Consider the following 21,443-nt stretch of genomic DNA (forward strand, 5'->3'; position numbering starts at 1 on the left):
CTAGATTTAAACTGCAAACACAGAACAAAAGGATACAGTGATTTTAGTAATGTAAGAAAGATCTTCCCCCCACTATATCCCCATCAAATCCAAGAGAGAAATTGCAGCTTGTGCAGGAAAATTAATATAAAAGCAATGAGCACCAAAGACCAACACCTGCTTTACTGCAAAAGAGAAGTCACAATCATGGAGGGAAATGTGTGTGTAAATATAGGAGCAGGAGAACATGGCAAAGAATATTAAGAAAGATTAGTTATTGTATGGGTAGGTTAGAGAAATCTCATTCTGGTTTATTTTCTTTCCTTAGCTCCTAAAGTTTAATGATTTGTATGAGATGTAAAGTAAATTGTCCAAAAAAATATAACAGCAACGTGCTCATTGAAACACAGAGTAATATTTTCCTCCAAAGCTGATACACTTAGGATAATCTCCTATAAAAATTATCTCAAACATATTAGACAACTCCATTTCACACTGCATAAGTGGCAGCAAGAATGTGAAAAATGGACAGAGATCTCAGTGTAATAATATATAACAATTACAGGTGGTCAGAACTTAATTTGAAAGCAACACCAATGTTTGGTGAATTAATAAGCCAAGGCACATGATGTGCCTTGTGCTCACTGGAGCCATAGAAGATTTTAAAAGTCACAATGCAGTCCTTTATGATGCCTCATGGTACCCACAGCCCTCAGTCAAAGGCCAAAATTCCTCCTACAGCCCATGGGGAGTCCTCAGCACCCACGAAAGTGAAATACACAATGTGGCATGCTGAGAAAGGAGCCACACAGTTATGCATGCAACTCCAGGCAGCTTCCTTTTGAGAATCTTGGTTGTAAACCCTCTCCTATGGTTTGTTGTCCAAGATATTTTATTTCCTTCTCAGGGTCCTCTCTCCTCTGCTGTTTCTCTCCCACTCCAAACAACCAGCCAGGGAGAGCTCTAACTATGCAGTGCAGTTAGGAACTGGGAGAACTACCTGAAAATGTTCCCTCTTCCCTGAAATAGGGAATCCCACCTCTTCTCCAGGAGTCAGTCTCTCAGTCTCTCAGACTCTGCAGAAGTCTTTCATTTTTAGCACAGAAAGATCAATTAGTCAATATCAATTGCTCTTGTCATATCATAGAATGAGTTATCTCATAGAATGGTTTGGGTTGTGAGAAACTTTTAAAGGTCTCCTAGTTCACCTATTCAACAGGCTGGGACATCTTCAACCACTTCCGATTGCTCAGAGCCCCCTCCAGCCTGGCCTAGATATTTCCAGGGATGTCCCCGCGCTGTGCCCCGGGGAGGGGCGTCGGCGGGGGCAGTCCCCGCGCGAGCATTGATAACCGCGTGCCGGGCCCGCCGCGGGCAGCCGGGAGCGCCTGCCCCGCACCGCCACGCAGCGCACGGCAGCCGTGAGTGCTCGGGGCTGCGAGGGGAAAACCGGGCTGCGTGGGGAGAACCGGGTGCGGGGGAGAGGACGGGCTTGTCCCTAGCCGGGTCTGATGCCGCACGATGGGCTCCGGCTGCTGCTGTCCAGTTACGGCTTCCTGCCGGGGTGGTCCCGGGAAGGAGCTGACGGATGGACGGACGCGAACTAAAAGCCCCGGGGGTTACGAGCCTGGAGGGATCAGCCCTCTCCGCGTCCGGCTGGGGCTGGCGGGACCCCGGGGGCTGCGCTCCCGCCGGGGCACCGCCCGCCACGCTCCGTGTGTCCGCAGGGCGCGGAGGATGCGGCGGGAGGGAGCGCCCGCACCGGGACGCGCCGTCGCTGAGGCACGCCGAGGATGAGGCCGCCCCTGGCGCTGCTGGCCCTGGCCGCCCTGGGGGCCGCCGCCGGCGGCGCGGAGCGGGAGGCGGCGGAGGAGGCGCGGGCGGGGCGGTTCTCCACGCCGGAGCGGCACCGGTGCCGCTGGGAGCTGCGCTCGGCGGCGGGGGCCAGCGAGCTGCGGCTGAGCTGCCGGGCGGCGGGCGGCGGGGCGGCGCGGAGCTGCGCCTACCGCGGGGAGCCGCGGCGCTGCCCGGCCTTCGGCGCCCGCAGCCGCCACTATTGGCGGCAGGTCCTGTCCCGGCTGCGGCGGCGGCGAAACCCCTGCGCCCCGGGAGCGCCGCTCAGCGCCCGCCCCTGCGGCCCGGGCCGGGCCCCGCCCGAGGCGCTGCTGCGCCTCCTGCCCGACCCCGGCCCGGCCACGCCGGCCCCCGGCCCGGAGCCCTCCGAGGACCCGGCGCTGACGTACTGCGCCGAGCGGTGGCACTCGCTGTGCAGCTTCTTCGTCGGCTTCTGGGAGGGCTGAGCCGCTCCGGGCCGCGGGAGGCCGCCCGGGCTCCGCACCCCGACACTGCCGGCCCCGCCTGCCCTCGGCCACCACCACCAGTGCCCCCAGACCCTGTCCGCTCTCCTCTTCTACTCCCCAATAAAGCGGTAATTGTTTTGTACAAGAAGCTCGCGTAATTCTTTGTCTCGCCGAAGCCCTGTAACGCCTGCAGCACGGTTCCAGTGTGTAACTGACCCGGGTGAGAGCCCCTAGGCGCTGCTCGTGCATTCAAGTACGTTAACTTCTTTCAAGGGACGTAAATACAAAGAGACAGCTCTTCTCTCCCCAAAATCAATTTCTATGAGCCTAAAGTTAGACTGGTTACCCAAGTAGAATACCATACATTTATACCAGAATAAGAAACGACTGAGACCTCATTGAACTCTAGAAAAACCTTTCTTGCTGACCGATTTCACAAGCTATGTGAACCAGTCTTGTTTCCCACAGCACAGCTGGGCAACTATCTCCAAACAAGAACTTGAACAGGGCTGGGCGAGAAACCAGCTGTGAAAAGAAAGGCTGAGAAACTCGGAAGCATCTAGGTGCAGGAACTGGATTTAGGAGGTGAATGGTATTTCACCCAGCTAATGGCTTTCTGTTGAAATAGTCAGGTTTTTTTTCTGCGGGAAAGAGGGGTTTGAGAGATACTTTATCCACACAGAATGGGGTACATTTTGGTAAGGAAAACTAAGGTTTCCCTCAGCTGTCTGGGCTCCTACACAGCCCTAGACATCTGCCTATCACCAGGAACAGTTGCAGACTCTTTCTGTACGTTTTTAAGGATGGCTGTGAGAAGGCCACTAAGAAGTAATCAGGGTCTTCCCAGTGCCTCTCACGAGGATCTGGGCTGTTGCATGCAACTCTTAGTGCCAAAACAATTTCCTTTACAGCAAATAGCTGGATAATGCTCTGTGCAAGCACTATGCCAAAGTTTCATCACCACTGAATGTGGCTTGGATGACTATATTTTTTTAATGACTGCTCACTTTTCCTTCATGTGCCTGCCACCCAAGCAGCCACAGAGCCGGCTGCTGGCTCGAGCATCGCACAGTACCTTGCAATAATGCCCAGCTTTGTTTTACTTCTGTGGGCCCAGCACAGCAGCTTTGTGCAGTGCTGCTAGAGCTTGTATTTCTCACCATCAGATGCAAAGGTGGAACACCATGGCAACCAAGCTGATTACCCACATCACTCTGCATTTAAAAACCCAGCTAGGAAGGCTGAACAAATTCATTGTTTACCCAAGACGGAGAAGAAAGAAAAGGATCCCTTACTTTATGTTTAACCACAATATTTCCCTGAGTCTCCAAAATAGCTCAAAATCTTCCTTTTAGCACCACTAACTAATAAAATACAACAACCCAAGAGACTGTATTAATTGCATTTACTGTGGTTAATAACACCAAAGCCTAGCGCTGAATAATATACACTCAGTTTTTCTACTGACAAACTGATCTGCAGATCCCAAAGGCTGGGAAACCATAGTGAGATCCTCAGATTTGTTTTTAAGGGTGAAGACCATGGCTTTTTGCTTCCTGTCTCAACATTTTAATCCTCTCCCATGACTGGGTAACAGCTGCTGTTCAGCTCCCCAGATCTGCCCATGCACCCACCCCTTACCTGAGCTCTCCCATTGCAGCTGTGCAGTCCTTCACCTCTGCTCTGGGTCCTGGCTTGGCTGGCTCCTGTCACCGCATCCTTCCTTCCTCAGCACCTCCTGCCTGTCCTCAGCAAGGGGAGCCAGCATGGCCCAAACCCTGGCTGTTTGTCCCGTTGGCCTGATCAACTCTTCCCTCCCAAGGAAGGTGGTGCTGGGGATAATCAACCTTTCCCATATGCAGCTGCTGCTTGGGCTGTCATCACAAGGGTGCTGCCAGCTGACAGAACAGTACATTAGGTGTGTTTTTCAAGGAAAAGCATAAGCTACCTAAAAAAAAAAAAAAAACCAAAAAAACCCTACAACCAAACATCAAATTATTGACATTTATCTTTTCCTAATTTTCCTTTGGAGAAAAATCAGTGATGCTGAATTTGGGCATACTATTAGTGCGTCTGGCTTTAATTGCTCTCTTTATTTGTAGAAAGCCCTTGATCCTATTAAATAGCACTAATCTCTCTTTCACCACCTTCTGATTTTGAAGAAAATTAGAAGATGTTACTGTAATTTCCAAGGTTAAAGAAGGCAGTAAGCTGTCTTGCTGCATGTAGCAATTCTTTCCTGTAAAGTGACATCAAAAATTAATAAATGGAATGGAATTACTCTTTCATCACTGTCTAAGCAGAGCTTGTTCCACAATGGATCTGGAGTTGCAGACTCCAGACTTTGAGCAGTTCAGTCTTTTGTCCCAATCCACAACAGGAATTACTCTTTCCTGGGGTCTGCACTAGGCAGATCCTTCTGGAAGATGCTGATTTTCCCTCTCAGTCTTTATTCATTCCTCTGAATTCAACAAGTGAAAACTGCTCAGACAGTCATAGCTCAACCCTCAGCTCTACCAGCTGTACTTGCCTGTATTTGCATGTTAATGTTTCCACATGTAATTTTGACACGATGTTTCCTACTTGAGTTTAGGACCAGCCTGTGCTAGGAGAGTCTGTGAAGGGATGCAATGTTTTTGGAGGTTTGTGGTGCAAGGTAAAAGCCATCAGACTATTAGCAAATAAGAACAAAGTGGAGACACAGAAAGAATAAAAATAAATTAAAAATTAAAAAAGCAACTACTCAAGCTGGAGCTCATTGGATAATGGAATCTTTGGGAATCTCTCTTTAATTGCCCCTGACATGTTTCAGGTCTCTCTTGTGCTGTGAACCCTAAGACTTACTGTAAAGCCAAGCAGCACACGAGGTGAGTGAATGGCAGGCTTTGTCAATTTGCCCAACAACAAATCCCCTCCTCTGTAATAATCTGGATTTTTAAATATTCCAAACTCACTTCATGAACACAGCTACATGAAAGAGGCTTTTAACCATACAATATTACAGAGTTTAGATTAACTCTCTCAGCTGTCATTCTCCTTCCTTGTACCTTGTACAGATATCTGTATGTGTTAGGTACAAGTATATGTCTGTTGGGTACATGTATATCTCCAGCTTTAATAATTTTAGGCTCTAACATGATATTATTTTCTGGCATAAAATGAGAAAATGTTTGATGGAAGCGTCATGGTAAAACACAGAACTAATTTCTTATTACACATTCACAAAGTACTAAAATATCTATTTAACAAAGGAAATCCCTTGAACAAAATCTGGTCCAATTAAAGATATCCAAATCCTAAAATACAAAATTGTATCGAATATCTACTTAGGCACACATTCTTAATTCAATAAGAAATGTCTTAAAGCATTTCATTCTCCATATTATTTACAGAGCCCATATTTAATCTCACTAGTAGAGCCAGCAGATATTCTCTCATGAGTAAATTAAAGTCTTAGGTCCCAAAATGTCTGTAGGGCTTGAATTCTTGGTTGAAAAAGAACAAAAAATTCCTAATTAATTTCTTTTTTCACACTGCAGTTGGAACTAGAAAATACATTAGATGTATCATCCTCAGAATTAGTTTAGTGAAATGCAGGAGAAGAAAGTGTAGTGGCTAACCTTTTAAAGCTGTGTTTCTTTTCAATTTAAAAAAGTACTATGCACTTCCCAAAGTCACGATCCTTAGCAGCAGCATGATTTGCACTAACAGGAATAAATATAGCCTCAACTCCATGTGTTTGCTGTTTCTTTTTTAATTTTAAGAGCAAAACCTTTTCCAAAAGTATGAATAAATTTATCACTGGGATTCTTTTGATGGGAAAAGACTAACGAGACAGCCACACAAGACAGTATTATTTTGTGTTGGTTGAGACAAGATGTTGAGGATTTGGAGCTGATCTTTTGTTTCTGCTCAAAGACAAATGGTATAAAATTTATATGCATGCTTCTGTCCTGACAGCAAAGGGCTTCAGCACGACTCTCGCTGAGAGCTAATGGCTCTTGGGGATGCTGCTCTCTGAAGTCCCTGGGCGTGAAATGGTCTCTCGCAATTCATCTCCCGTTAATAGCAAGACTACAGTGTCTCTTTTTTTTTAAGTTCTTTTATCCCTGCCTGAAGCTGCCTGTGTTGCCATTGGAGCCGAGAGGGTGTAGTGTGATGGTTTTCTCCCCTCAGCAGACGTCGGGGCAAGCTGGAGGCCCCATGGCAAGCGGGCCTGATGTCATCCCACCCAGCAGGGGCCAATGAACGCCTGCAGCCCCCGGCACACACGGACACACGGACACACGGACAGCATCTCAATGCCTCGGGCTCTGCGGAGCTCTGTGGGGCCCGGCAAATGGCAGCAGGAACCCAACGGGACGGCTCCTTTCAATGGGCGTCTCAGGGCCTGAACACTGTGGGGCCGGGGTCATGTAGGAAAACAGCAGCGGAAAACAGAAAGTAGTTTGGTTTAAGAAAGAAGGTATTATAGACCCAAGGGAGATAAAGCTTCTGTTTTCATTTCTTTGAGACGAGGTAGCCCTGGGGTGGGGGCCAGCCATGTGCAGGGGGCACCTATGGGGAAAACACAGAACTGGAACACCAAGAGGACCCATCTGGCCCTTTCTGCCAGCACCAGACTGGTGGGGAGAGCCCAAATCACCTGGCATTGGTTGCTTTCTTCTTTTTAATGTGCCCATGTAGTAAACGTGGCTTAGTAATGAAATAACTTCACAAAATGACGAGTATATGCCTCATGATACCCCAATATAATCAGCCACAGCTTGGTCTGCCTTTTACATAGGTCCTTCTCACCTGCAGTGGTCGTGCAGATGTTTCATTGCCTTCTTCACACTCTTTGCTGCCTCAGGAGATCAAACTGATGCTCTGGTCCATTTTCACCTCTGTAACTCCTTTGCTCACAACTTGATGGAGTGGTGGGACTCTCAGAAGTGCTAGTTCCTTTCAAATTATTCAAACTAAGGTGCCAGTGTGGAGTAGGCTTCTTATGGGAAATTTGGAGCTAACCCCTGAATGAGGTTAGTGAAAATATTTCCATCACACATCAGTTGCAGTAGAAGTCATTTACACTTGAGAGGAAGTAGCAGCTAATTTTAAATCAGTGAAAGTGTGAGTAAAAAATTGGCATAGGTAACTCAGAAGATAAGCCTAGAAAAGTCATAATTTCCTGAAAAATGATAGCTCATTTGTTTTTTTATTATTACAGTCTAGGTATGGAGTAAGTACATATAAATATTCTTTGTAAATTTGAAACAGTGGATTGTTGGATACCCTCTCTTTTCTAGGCACCTTAGGGATCCTGTTCAGCACAGGCTTGTGCTGTTAACCCAGTTATCCCACACGGACACCCCAAGGCTGGGGAATATTGAGAGGGGTGTGTGGCCATTGTCACTCAACACACACAGCAAACTGAAGCCATCTCCAGTCTAGTGACGAGCACAAACTATATTTTACCAACACCGGATGATCACCATTTATAAAGAAATATAAAATAAAAATAATTATGAAAAAAAAGTGGTCTAAAGTCTTGTGTGGGGAGGGAGTGAAGGGACAGAGATTTAAGGCTAACAGAGTTTTCAGCTATGTTCCTACTGGTAAATTAACCTTTCCAAAAACTTCAATAATGGCTTGAGGCCACAGAAAAGTAGCTTCTGTCAGATCTTCTCTCTTTAACTCCTAGGGACAACTTTTGTGGACTCTAATAGAAATGCATTATCATTCAACTTCATGTGTGTGTCTTCATGAGCTCACCACAGGGAAGAGCATCCTTCCCTGAGCAAAACAGCTTTTACAGCTGCTGATGCTCTTGAGTTGCATTAAGGTTCTAGCTGGAAGAAGTCAGACCAAGCAATATGATTTCTGTTAGGTCTGTTAAACCAACACAGCTAGGCCACTGCCAGACTGACTGGAAGAGCAGTAGGATGTAAAGGGAGAAAGCCCCCACTGCCTCCCAGTCTATTAAAATGAGCCACAAACACAATACTGATGTGGTAAGTCAGGCAATATGCAAATGGCTGCATGTCCCAGAAACCCTAATTCTATCAAGAATGCAGAAGATGTTAATTTGGCCATCTTTCACAGCTCATAAATCTATGTGTAGCAAAGCCAGGCTGGCAGATGTCATCCCCTAGCACTTCTTTGAGGCTGGCAATCTCGGCATAGATGCCCGATCATGCCTCAGTAAAGACCAAAGAAGAGCATTGTTTGTGTGGCCTGGGGGCAGCTTCTCACATTTTGCTACAATAGCGGAAAACAGTGGGAAATGCGAATGACTGATTGGCAGAACTGGTGGTCTTGGTTGTCCTGCTTTCCACAGATTTTCCTACAGATTTCACATGCATTTTTCATCAGCAGCAAGCAGATTAGTCTACCTTGTTCTCATCCTAAACTATAAATCCAAGCTGGACACAGTTCCTTTTGTCTCAGGCAGATACTCCTTACTTCAAACTACTTAAAAGAGCAAACAGCTTTATTATGATGTGATCTTACTCCTACGATTTAACATCTAGGATAGAAATATTCTATTTCAAAGCAAGCAAAAGTCTGTAAATAAAATATCTCTATAATGATATATTCATTTTATCCTTCTCAAATACAACCTTTGAAATTACCAATATAGCTTCTTTAATACCAGCCAGAATTAATCTAATTTTTACAGTGAGGATGATAAAAGCACAGGTTGCTCAGGGGTGGTGGAAATATCCATTTCTATCCCTGGAAACATTCAAGTTGGACAGGGCTCTGAGCAACCTGATGACATAGTTGAAGATGTCCCTGCTCATTGCAGGGGTTTGGACTAGAGGATTTTTAAGGGTCCCTTCCTACCCTACTATTCTAGGATTCTGTAATAATTTGCTTTTAAAAGATGTATATTGAAAATACCACAGCAGAACTTTTTGTGTGAAGTTACCTGGGACCAAGGTGGATGAACCTCACTTTTATGAACTGAAATGTCTTTCAGTTTCTCAATGGATATTGTGACTATCACAGAACTCCATGTCAAATCACTTTATTACAGCACTGGGCTGAAAAAAGAAATGAGACAAAATTATAAAGAATGCTGTAGAGAAGCAGGGATTTCCAGCAATAAAAATGGCACGTGACTGTGTGCTATTACAGGTACAGACATCCCCATGGAAACTGCTGTTCATTTAGGATGTGTGCATTCCTGTCACAAGCCACCCACATCACTTCATTTTAGATCATGAAGCTGCAGCCCCACAGAACAGATTTCTCTGCTTGTTCAGAGGGTCTAGAGAGGGGCAGGCTCTAACTGAGAAGCTGAGCTGCTTAATGCTGGCAAATCCTTGCTCTCTGCAACAGGGGAGAAGGTGCAAAAAGCAGCCACAGTTAAATAATTCAGATGGGTCTAAAGAGACAGAATGCTGCAAAGAAGAAGAAACCCAAATGAAGTCAGTTTTAAAACTTAAGGACATAATGAATTTGCTTGGGAAATCCTGGTTGCATTTTGCCATTAGAATTAGATATGACGAGGGAGAATGCATTGTGTCTGATGAGATGATAACTATTCCAACTCAATAACCTAAAATCACTATTGCTAAATGATGATATAAATGTAGTTCTGACTAATTTTCTGGACACTAACAGAATTAAGAGGCAAATGTGTGTTCACAGGTTTGAGATAATTCATTAAAACTAAAACTAGTAGGTCAGTGAGTCCATTATTTTAAGTAGGTTAAAGATGCTGAACCACAAACTCCAGAAAATAAGTACTGTAAATTCTGTCCAGTGGAGGAGACATATTAAACATTATTTTGTAGTCTGTTTCTTTTTTTAAAGGAAAACATATTATTTATTGATATTGCAGTAAAACATCTGTAATACATAACAGTGGACCCTATCACACAATAATATCTAAGCTATTAATTGTACAAAGTCACACCATTTTTCTTTCTTCTTTATAAAATACTAAACACAGCTGAAACTTGACATATGAAATATTTAACTCATACATTTTGTTCAACTGCTTTACTGAACTAGCATTTCTGAGAGAGGGAAGTCTCAGAAGACATAGAGGAGGCATACCTAAACCCAAGAGTTTATGGACTATTTTTATATGACTCCTTGGCTTTTAAAATTTGCCACCAGGTTCTTGTATCTCTTGCAAAGTATTGCCATGATTTCAGTATTTCTGCTGGACTACCTCCCTACAGCTGACACATGGTACTCACGTGAATAAAACTATCCAAAACTTTAAAGCATGTCCCTGAAGAACTCTATTTACACTAAGTGCCAAATTTTCCTTCTAACTGAAACATTCTACTTAACTGCTCCAGGTCTGAAACTACTATTATTTCTTTCTGCATTTTATAAATATATGTTCTTTTTATTAGTGTTTCCAAATTTATAATTCACTAAGAACACTTTAAATAATAGGTTGGTATTTCAGAAGTGCTTTGGAATATGGTTTAATATACAATTACATAAAAAAGTAGGTTTCCATATTTGTCCAGTCCTATCCATAATGGGTTATTTCCATTAGAATTCCCCTGGGACTTATCTGCTCTGTGCTAATATTGAGAATTGCTTGAAATGAGCTAGCTCATCATTCTGCCTCTCCACCTCATTTTGAGTCTGATTATACAAATGCCAAGAGGCTTTTAAAGCTGCCCAAAATGCTTACATGGCATATATATGTAGGATGTTGGATAGAAGGTTCACTGTAAGGTTTTTTTTTATTTCAGAAATTCAGCAATCTGACACACTGACAAAAAAGAGCAGCGTGTTTCTCTAATTTTTCCTCCTTATCAAGACACTTGGTGCCTTTCACTCTAATTTAGTGTGGATGATTTCCTTGACCTTGTGGTATAACACTGACCTGATTTTCTCTGTTAATGCAGTTGCCACCACTCTGAGATGCTCAGTCAATTGCACCCACAACCCTGCTCCCTTCCTCTTTTTTAAACCTCATTTTTTTCTTAAGGTCTGTTCTGCACCTTCAGACATCCATCTCTCTAGTAATGTGCTAAATGGTTCTCCATTCAGAGATTTAATCCCAATAGGAGAATGTTTTCTTAAAACCTATCATTTCGCAGTTTCTAGTGCATTTTCACATTCCTAATCTTTTGAAATAAACTTTAACATTACCTCATTTAGTTTGAAGTCAGATTCATTTCACTGTCTGATTACCTGTTTTAGAAACTTGGCATTAAAAAACACCTTTGGCACAATGTGCTTCAGGGGCCTCATGTCATTACTGGAACTATGCTGCTGTCTACACAAATTGCACTTATTTATGTGGTTTTTAATTATTTCTAAATCTTGAAGTTTTAGTACCCAACTGCTAAGTGTTTTTTTTCCCTAAATACTGAATTAGACTTTGTTCAACAGAAACAAATGCTCTAATGAATACTTATTATTCAAAGTAAACCTCTTTAATTTCAAATCTAATTAGTTTATCTCATGTTTGCTATGCTTCAGTAAAATACTTTCAAATAGGGAACTATGATAAGTCATCATATGCAGGTTTATTTATTTAAAGATGACACTTTTGCACTGCTTAGTAGCTAACTCTGTCATTAATTGAAACAATACTTAATGCTGTCAGCTTCTACTTTGACTAAAAAGCTATTAGATACAATATCCGCCTCAGCTGGGTCATAAATTTATATAGACTAATTGATTTACTGTTACTAATTTTTGCAACAAAATCAGTTTTTACCTTTCATAGAATCCCAGAATCAGTAAGATTGGAAAAGCCCTCGAAGATTGAGTCCAAACTATTTGCTTAATTTATTTACCTGCTTAATTTACTTACCAGCTTCTTTATCAGGTTAGTAAGAAATTCTATTTCTGTACACATCTATTGATCTATGATGCGCACAGCCTCAGAAAATTGAATAGATTTCTTGTGAAAGAAATAAATATGAATTAATAAATTTATTGTGAAATAAGCTTCCAAATGCATTGCTGGCAAAGTTACCTTTTGAAGAGGAGCTGGACAGCACAAAGCCAGACATTTCTGGCCCTGACAAAAACTAGTTCCCAATCCACTTCACAGGCTACTTTTATAAACTATTCAATATTAACCCTTCCCCACATGCACCACTCCAGTTCTGTACACAGTATTAGCAGGTGACACAAAGCCGCTTTTCCAACTATTAAAGGCCTCCATCACACATTCTTAGGCACTGGTGCATCTTCTTTTGCTCCTTAAACAATTCACATTTGTTTTACATGTTAAGGTCTGCAAATACTTCGTGGTCTTTTGAAAACTGCAAATGGTCCTACCTTAAAAACTCTGCACGCAAGTGTTCCCCTGGCTGTGTCACTGCACATGTCAGGAGCCACCCCAATCACCTTGGGTGCCGCTCAGGAAGACTCCAGCTGAAGCACACTCATAAATGAACCAGCTTTATCAACATTGCAGATGGAGAGATGGATCTCACCTCCACTTCCTTCGAATTTCCTGGCTGCATTAAAATCCCCACCTTCCCAAATACATCCTACCATTATACAGAATCCAGGGGGTTTTCTGCTTGCCTCTGATAAATCAATGCTTCAAAACCAAAGTTTTGAAGATCTGTTGCGCAAGACACTTGCCTTTGGTATTCAAACTCTATTTCTTTTCTTGCACACAGTTCACCAGGTCTAACATTAATGTTTTGAATTGGCTGCAAATTTTCCCTTTCTAAAACATGTGTTCTTCTCAAAAGGAGCCTCATAATGTCCATACATCAGTGTTTGTTTGCTTTTTTATGTCAAATGTAAATTGGGAACCTGATATACCATGACTACTTTGGTCACTCTCAACAATTATATTTGTTATTCCTAACATGCCTTTTCAGGGTGTATAGAATTTGCCTTTTTTTGCAGGTTACTATTTCTTCTATTCTCTCCTTTCTGTCTGTCTTCTCTCAGTTGCCATCCTTGCCCTCTTTAGGGCAGAACTTGTTATCTTCAAACCAATCACCTACATGCTTTTTCTTTTGTGTCCTGCTCTGGCTGCCTGTAGCTTTTTCTGATCTAGTGAGCCACAGGGAGAGGGAAGAAAGCCCTTGATACTCTCAGAAGCAGCAGTGCTTATGCTTGCTACACTGGGACAGGAGGAGGGACACACCTCCCCTCATGCCCTCCACGGTAACACCACCACCTCACCTCCTTCTGCAACTTAAGCACAGCTCCAAGAACCAGAGAGGGGCACGCCTCAGCCAGCCTCACTGCCAGGTCACTGAAGGCAAGAAAGCAACCTTCAGCTCAATACCAATCAAGTCTCTATTTTTTAAACTGGAAGGCAGAAGGAAAGCCACTCATGGGGCTGTTTCCAGTGAAAGAGAAAACCCATTTTATTATATGAAGTTCAGGAGATGGGCCAAAGAAGGGGACATGGCTCCTAGGCTGCAGCACTCTCACTGACAATAATGTTCTGCAAGAAAAAACACCTTCATTTAAATTTTTCTTTCAGAGACTGAGCAAGAGTATGTGTATGCACAGATACACATATGTGGCTAATGAGCAAGTTCAGGGTAGAAAGGACAGCAGTAATTCCTTTATACACTCTGTCATTTGCATTCTAAATGAGTGCCAACATACCTCTGTAACATGCACTGTATGGGTAATCAACTTTTTCAATTATATAAGAGTGTGGCTGAATTTTGTTTTTTGATTTCTAAGAACTAAAGTTTAACTTCTGAGTAAGTTTTTTAATAAAAGATCCTAATATTTCCAATTTGGTTAGTTGTATAATTTCTTTTTATACTAATTATTTAATTAAACAAAACCAAATCTAATGCAAAATGGAAAGTTAATTTTTACAACCCAGATAGGTGGAATTTTCAAAAGCAATTTTATCAGAAGTTATGTTTCCAAGACCCTTTAAAGATTTTCATTACCCTTGATCTTAGAAAACATTTGCTGTCCTGCCCTCTAGTGCTTACGTCTATTTAAGTCTTATATACAAACCTGTTTTTGGAAACCTACCAAATAAATGGTCCTATTGAAATAAAATTACTTACTTATTGCAATACTACCAGTGATCTAAACAGCTCCTTCTGTTGTTTCTCAGGTATGTATAACACCCATGCAGTTATCTGAAAGGTAAGACTCTTCAGGTTACTTTTCATTTTACCAAACCAATGTAAGCAAGTTTTCTTTCTCAGTTCTGGACCATATAATGGAGTTTGAAGTGCACAAATTGTAGCTGACTTCTGAGTTTATTACTAAAACATTTTCACTACTAGCTAAAGCTGTTAGTTAGCCACATATAAAACTACAGGTTTTCACAGTATTTACAGGTTTTCATTCACATTAAATGCTCTTCTACTTAATGCAATTAATTTTGCCTCCAGTGATGCAGTTTGTTACAGCATTGTGCATACTTACATTTAAAACAATGGGTTAACATACTACATCTGTAATTACTCCCAAGCTACCAGAAAACCAGTGAATTAAATTTATTTAGTGTTAAATGGATATGGAATGTCATACAGTACATGTAAAGACACTTCAAGATGAGTAAAGCAGAACTAATTGCACAAGGGATTAAAGGTTCACCTCAACAGTCAGTATTATCAAATCATTACAGCTTCCATCTTCAGAGTGCAAGGTATGTCATGCAAAAAAACAGCTCAAAAAATCCCCAAACAGACAAAACCAACATTGTGGTACCACTTAAAATGCTATCATACCACAATATTTTACAAGACATTAGGTGATCATTCATATAGAATGAAGCATTTTAGCAATAACAAAAAAGTTTTAAACATAATTAACAGATTTTGCATGAACACAAATTCCAGCATTACTATACCTAAGGAACAGGCAACATGCTGGGAGAAAGTACCTAAAAATCAAAGCCTTTTTTATTCATAGCCAATATTACCTTCTGCAAGAATTCTGCAATCTTATTCAATTTCCTTACATAACTGGGTAAGGTTCAATACATTTTTACATAGAGCATAATCACATAACCACCACATCAGCAAGAGGATTTCATTATCTTGATCAGTTACTACATTTAAAACCATGGTAAGATAACATGCCCTGCAAACAAATTGTCTTCTGGGACAGTGTTCTGTATGTAGAAATATTAAACAACTAAAATATACTCCTACCCACTTTAACCCCAAGTAACTTATAATTTGTATTTACATATTTTTGAAATATGTAGGTAAAAACTGCAGATGGCAGGAAAGCAGAACACACAGAGAGCTGTGACAGCGCTGACAGAGCGGGCGGTGCAGCCAGGAGCCCCCAGTGACACCTGGGCAGGGGCTGCACCTTCTGCACTCTTGCTCTGCCCAAGGGGCCTCAGCTGCCGTGGCAGAGCTGCTCCTCCCCTCCCAGCAGTTCCACTCAGCTGAAAGCAGACAAACACACCCTACACACCTGCTTCAACCACAGCTTCAATGTTAACATGGACAAGACACAGGAGATGAGAGGATGGCTTTTAATATGTCCACCTTGCAATGCTCATATTCTGAGGGCACCAACAGGTAGATTAATCTACCAAAAAAGCATACAAAAAAGGCCAAGTTGTTTGCCCTCATATTAGGAATAAACTAACTTCCTGGCTTAAAAGTAAGAGAAACTCAAGAAAGAGCTTCTTGAGGTCAAATTTCCATCTATATTCAAAGAAAATAATTTACTAAAACTGTAACTTGCAAGGTCTACTAGCCTTGAAGTGAGGATACAGGTTAACTATACCTATAGTTAAATAAAAGACTTCAGAAGGCATTTTACGGAAATAAAATATGCAACTCTAGGAAGTAGGTGGAAAAACACTTTAGTATTTGTCTGAAACATTCTATTTTCATAGCCCATCATTCTCAGGAATGTATATTTCATAAATAAAAATACAGAACAAAAATTTGTGTATTCAATCTAAATAATGAATATTGGATATTTCTAAGCATCTTCAGATAAAATTTGCTTTCTCCCCCAAAATTAAGTGATAAAACCTGAAAAAATTGACTTTTCAAATCTATCTTGCATGAGAAAACACAGATGAACAAACCAACAACTGGAAAGAACATTTTGTACAAGATTGCAGTTCTAAAACACTTATATTACAAAGCAATGTAAATAAATACCAGGCTAGTACAAAAGCTCTTATTTACAGTTTTACAAATGAAAACGTTTTCAGTGTAAATGCAGTGTTTTAAAGAACACAATATTAGTAAAATGAGTTCCTGTATAGACCATTACAATTTCTGCATGGTTTGAATGCAGTATTGTATAAAATCATTGTTTAAAGTTAATTTTTGTTTATAATTTAGTACAGCCAAACCCCAGTTTATGCCTGGAATGGTATCTGTTAAAGTGCTGAAAAAGAGGACATTTCTGAAATTTTAGAAAAACATACTGTACATTATTAAAGCTTTATCAAGTCAAAACTGGTGTATTTTGTTCACATTTGCTACCACACCACCTGGGAATGGGAAGTTTTTCAACAAAAAGTTGTTATTTTTGGGATGGCAGCCATTGCTATCTTCGCATCCGAAGTCTGATGGTTTCCCACAAGTAACTCGTCTTAAGCTTCAGTGGTGGCTTCAGGTTTCATAATCTGGTAAGTAATCAAGTATTCTGGATAAGCCTGGAAAAGTGACAAACACATTGTTTATTACTATTTGATTCTCTGGATGAATTAATAATGTTTGTTAAGGAGGAGAAAAAATCAACACCAAAGGAAAAAACGGCAAAACGCCAAAGGTAAAATTCCCTGGATCATTCAGGAAACATGCATCCTTTCACCTGCAACCACAGCTGGAGTTTGTTTAAAAACAAAATCAAGCCCTAGCACCCACAAACCTAGGGAAAAAGCCCCCAGTGCATGACATGCCTTGGAAAAGACAAAATAGAGTCTATAAAACCAACCCAAAAGCTCTTTACCTGCTCTCCTCTGTAAATGACGTATTCTGCCAATGCCAATCCGTTGACACTGGGCCGCCCGGTCACTGAGTGATGTCCTGGGGGAGAATGAGCCATCTTCATGGCACTGAACTGCAGGAAGGACTTGCCCAACGTTACACGACAGAACAGCAACTGCCTGTGTTGAAAGGGAAAAAGAACCATGAATGCACAATGCTTATGACTCTGAACCTTGAAGCCACTTCAGCTTTCATAGCTCATAAATTTCCACATTCTGTTCTGCTGAACAAAAGTTGCACTCACTTTGGAAAGCTCTAGTCCAAGGAAAGGGTTGGTAGTAATACGGAAAAATGTTTATCTTAGTTACTGGAAACAGCATGTTTAACAATGTACTCAGAGACTGCCACCACCTTTTCTTTGTTTGTTACTTATTTTAAAATTTTGGGCTTTTTAGGAAAAAGTTTTTTATCCCCTCCCCCATTACTCATCCTGACAATATAATTCACAATGTTCTAAATTAGATTTGTATCCAACAGCCAAGTCAACATCAAGGCCAAGGCAAACTCCAGGTCAATGCAAAACACCTCAGACTAGCATTTACCAGTTTGTAATGCTGTTTTCACTATTAAAAGACTCAACAAAGGCTCTTATTTCTGTACACATGTACCTACTGCAATGACAATGGAATCCTGGCATTTTTATGGACCAAGGTTATGTATCACCTCACTCTGCCAGAACTTTTGCTTTTCTCACTCTTTGCAGAAGACAAACTAAAAATCCCTTCTTATTCAAAACTTTAAAAAGCATGAAGAGACTCTGACATCCTCTGTAACTCTGGAAGAAGATCCTCATTATTTGAGAGTCCCAGAAAAGAGTAAGCAACATGAAAAGGGGGAGAGACTCAAAGGAGGATCCTGGAAGGAAGACTTTATCTTTGTATACCAATGTAAAAGAGGATGTACACAAACACTAAATATTCTTCTGGTTGAAATGACTGCCACCACCAAAACTGACTCCATGACCTAAGAGTTTATTCTGAACTGATGGTGTTGCTAAGATGTTCTTGTTGAAAAGTGGATTCAAGAACTCAGTTGGTGGCAGCACCCACAAATCCACATCTCTATTTCAGAATGTGAAAAAGCAGTGATGTGAGGTGAGTGCTGACTGTTACAAAGTACATCCTCCTCAAAGAAATACTGCATCTGAATATCTCTGAATTTCTCCTTCCTCTGTAACAGACAAAGAACTAAACTGTCAAACTGCCTCTTTCACATAAGCATCTAGCAGATCCTCTTCATTCTCTGGCTTCCTAAGTCTGATTTTTACACTAAGTTAAGGGCAAAGATGTGGTTAAATGCACTTAAGATGGTTGAAAGTTCTTTAGGACTTTGAAATGTCAAAGTTTTCTGAAAGTTTCTATTAGGCCCAGCATTCAGCACACAGAGAGTACTGAGAAAGTCTGGTTAGCAAGCAAACCTCTCTTCAGAGAGAGACTGCTGCATTGATAATCTAGGACACAATATGCAAAAGAAAAATCAGATTCTTTCAAGGGACTTACCTGTGGCAGACATAGCAAGATCTATCTTTGTGGATTGGACATCCAGTGCCACCTCCAATTCCATACACATACTGATTGCTTTTGGAAGAATTTTCAGCAAAATAAATCCCAGCTCCAAACATGCCGCCTATATAGGCATGTCTCTCATCAAAGCCTTTGTGAATGATTGCATTCACAAATGGGGAGCCTAAGAGAGAGGAAGTAAAACACTGAAAATACAGTACACACGCTTTTGTATGTGTCACAACTCAATCACTCGTTCCCAGTGTGTTGGGAACTATATAGCCCTCCTTGTGAACATGCACTGTGAACTTTGCTCACCAGGACAAACTCTGTATTTGTGTACAGGAAAGGCTTCAACTGGCTTTACCTTGCTAATGATAAGCTATCTTTGGAATGCTTAACAAAACTAACTTATCAACTTATAAAACCAAGAAAACAAAAAAATCCCACCCCAAAACAATTCTTAACAGAATAAAGTTTGACCTTTAATCATTTTGGTCATACAGCTGACAAAACAGACTCAAGGAGGCACAAAACTTAACCTTCATTCATAATTACTGAAATGTTTTCACTTAGATCTTTGAAGTCTCCTTTGGGGAGAGACAAGGAGGTGCAAATTTCAGAAGAACAGTACAGTACATTGTATCATCCCTTGTGAAAGACACAAACACTTGTTCATAAAAAACTCATGTAAAACCTGGAACGTACTTCCACTGAGGAAATTTACTTTGTTTGAGACAGTTGAAACCCTCCAATAAAGAGTGGTGCTGATGAAATAAGTTCATAAAGTACATTTCAAATTCTCACCATGAAACAGCATCCTTTCATTGGCATGGTTATGGTTCTCTTCAGAGACCTCTTTCCTTCTGTGTGTGTATCTTTCCCATAGTTTTTTGTTGCACACTTTCTGAATCTGAAACAGTCAAAGTGACACCAAAAATCTCAGTTCACTTCACTGGACACATACTCTATAGCCACTACAGTACAGTTACACTGTCACTGCAGTGAGATTATTTTTCTTGGGACTCAATGAAACACAAATTGAGTTACCCTGCACAAACTGATTGTTGTTTTATGACAAGTAAGTAATAACTATATACTTAAGAATCAATTCATTTTACAGAGCTCCTTGTTAATAATCCTTAAATTAAATAGGCTCTAATTGAAATTTAACAGGTTCAGTCACAATTTTTCGTGATGCCGAATCAATAGGAAAAAGATCAATCAATAAATTAAGAAATGCCTTCCATGAAGATTTGTGAAGCACTTCTAAAAGAAAGTAAATGACATACTCCCCACAGAAGTATGCTGGGCATTGCAAAGTCTTGTGCATGCAAATATAGCATAGCAATTCCACTGTAACTTCAGTTAAGAATTAAACTTAGTAGCATTTACTTGCAAATCAAAATATTTATGATATTAATGATAATTACAATAACTTCAGAGGGAAAGCCACATAAATACAAACCAAAATTCCATTAGATTATTTAAACTCATCTACTGCCTGTTTTTTTACACTTGTTTGATGTTAAATCAAGCCAAAATAAGAGTTCAAAAGTTTTGCTTTTTCTTCTTCTCTTTCTTTCCTGCCATTCTCCCTCAAAAGACACCCTCTTCTGTTTCTTATAAAGCCTCCTACCTTTTCCTTCAAACATTCTCCGGTTTTCAGTGACATTTTCCTATGTCAATTTCTTCCTGATCATTAACCCATAAATACCTTTTCTGTATAAATTAAGTCTTTGAATTTCCCTGGAAAGTGATTTTTATCCTATGCATATCTCAAAATGGCACATCTTGTCACTTTATGGAACTCAGGTGTAGAACGTTTTACAGATATGTTACTTTAAGACAAAGCTCCAAACGTGTAAAACCACTGGCCACAAAAAACTCAGGCACCTTTAAGATGTTGTATCTATTGAAGACTCCACCAGCATGTCCTCCATCTCTGTGCTCTCGGACAGTACTCTGCATCTGAAAATGGAGAATTTAAAGAGGATGACATTCCTGCAGAAGATCTTCAACACGTTTCCTTTACACAAGTCAAGTAACGAAAATAATGAATTATGTATTAACACAATTAAAAATCACAAGAGAAATTTTTAGGTGACTCATTGTTAAGTAATGTCAGATTTTGTGAATGCACAGGAATATGTTTAATGATTTAAAAAAAACCCAAAACAGTATTGACTAGACTGCTCCATGGTCTAGTCTTCAAACTGGAGAAGATTGTCACTTATCTCTTTAAAATTGTATTTGTTCAGAATTTTGCCTTGTGTGATTATGGCACGTTGAAAGGAAGTGATGTAAAACTGTCTATGACAAACAGGCAATCAATTGGTAGCACAGAACTTATGTTATATTGAAGATACTTGATATATAGTACAGGTTTTAAAAATACTACAAGCAATAATAACGTAAGAAAGAAAAAAGTTACAGACATCATGACCACACATTATAAGTGGTGCAGTCAAAGTTGGGAGTCTGAAGTATCCTTATGCAGGTTTTACTTAAACTTAGTGATGTTTACTCACTGTTAAACTGTATAGCAATGCTTCCTTAGCTGCTTCTCTAGCAGCAATAGCAAAAATACTGAGAGACTACAAAGAATGGCATTTACCTCTTCTTCTACAGACTGAAATTCCTTGTCTTCAGTGGAAAGGTCTATGAGAATAGTTCCGCTAGCAGAAGTATTTAGAGTCAGGTATGGGTTCAGTCCTGTGAATGCAATAAAACAAAAACACAGAAAAATATATGTGAATGTAATAAAACAC

General features: G+C 40.8%; 2 protein-coding genes across 3 annotated transcripts in view; one reads left to right on the forward strand and one right to left on the reverse strand.

Moving 5' to 3' along the window:
* The first annotated feature begins 1,772 nt into the window (after window positions 1–1,772).
* FGFBP3 (fibroblast growth factor binding protein 3) lies at window positions 1,773–2,427 on the forward strand. Its single transcript, XM_059476558.1, has one exon. It carries the CDS (start codon window positions 1,773–1,775, stop codon window positions 2,277–2,279), a length of 507 nt encoding a protein of 168 aa, XP_059332541.1. The 3' UTR covers window positions 2,280–2,427.
* A 12,009-nt stretch (window positions 2,428–14,436) lies between these two features.
* The window catches only part of TNKS2 (tankyrase 2), a 28,997-nt gene continuing 21,990 nt past the window's right edge, over window positions 14,437–21,443 (reverse strand). For both annotated transcript variants that reach the window (XM_059476659.1, XM_059476661.1), the window contains exons 22-27: window positions 21,290–21,387; window positions 20,569–20,643; window positions 19,480–19,585; window positions 18,670–18,856; window positions 17,133–17,289; window positions 14,437–16,836 (exon numbers count right to left, since the gene is read on the reverse strand). In XM_059476659.1, coding sequence (XP_059332642.1) covers window positions 16,774–16,836; window positions 17,133–17,289; window positions 18,670–18,856; window positions 19,480–19,585; window positions 20,569–20,643; window positions 21,290–21,387 — 686 coding nt within the window. In that variant the 3' untranslated portion in view covers window positions 14,437–16,773. The remainder of the gene's footprint in view (window positions 16,837–17,132; window positions 17,290–18,669; window positions 18,857–19,479; window positions 19,586–20,568; window positions 20,644–21,289; window positions 21,388–21,443) is intronic.

The sequence above is a fragment of the Ammospiza nelsoni genome, chromosome 8 (assembly GCF_027579445.1).
Source record: "Ammospiza nelsoni isolate bAmmNel1 chromosome 8, bAmmNel1.pri, whole genome shotgun sequence".
Lineage (NCBI taxonomy): Eukaryota > Metazoa > Chordata > Aves > Passeriformes > Passerellidae > Ammospiza > Ammospiza nelsoni.

Coding starts and splice junctions, on each gene's coding strand:
- FGFBP3 (XM_059476558.1), top strand. CDS start 1,773: ATGAGGCCGCCCCTGGCGCTGCTGGCCCTGGCCGCCCTGGGGGCCGCC.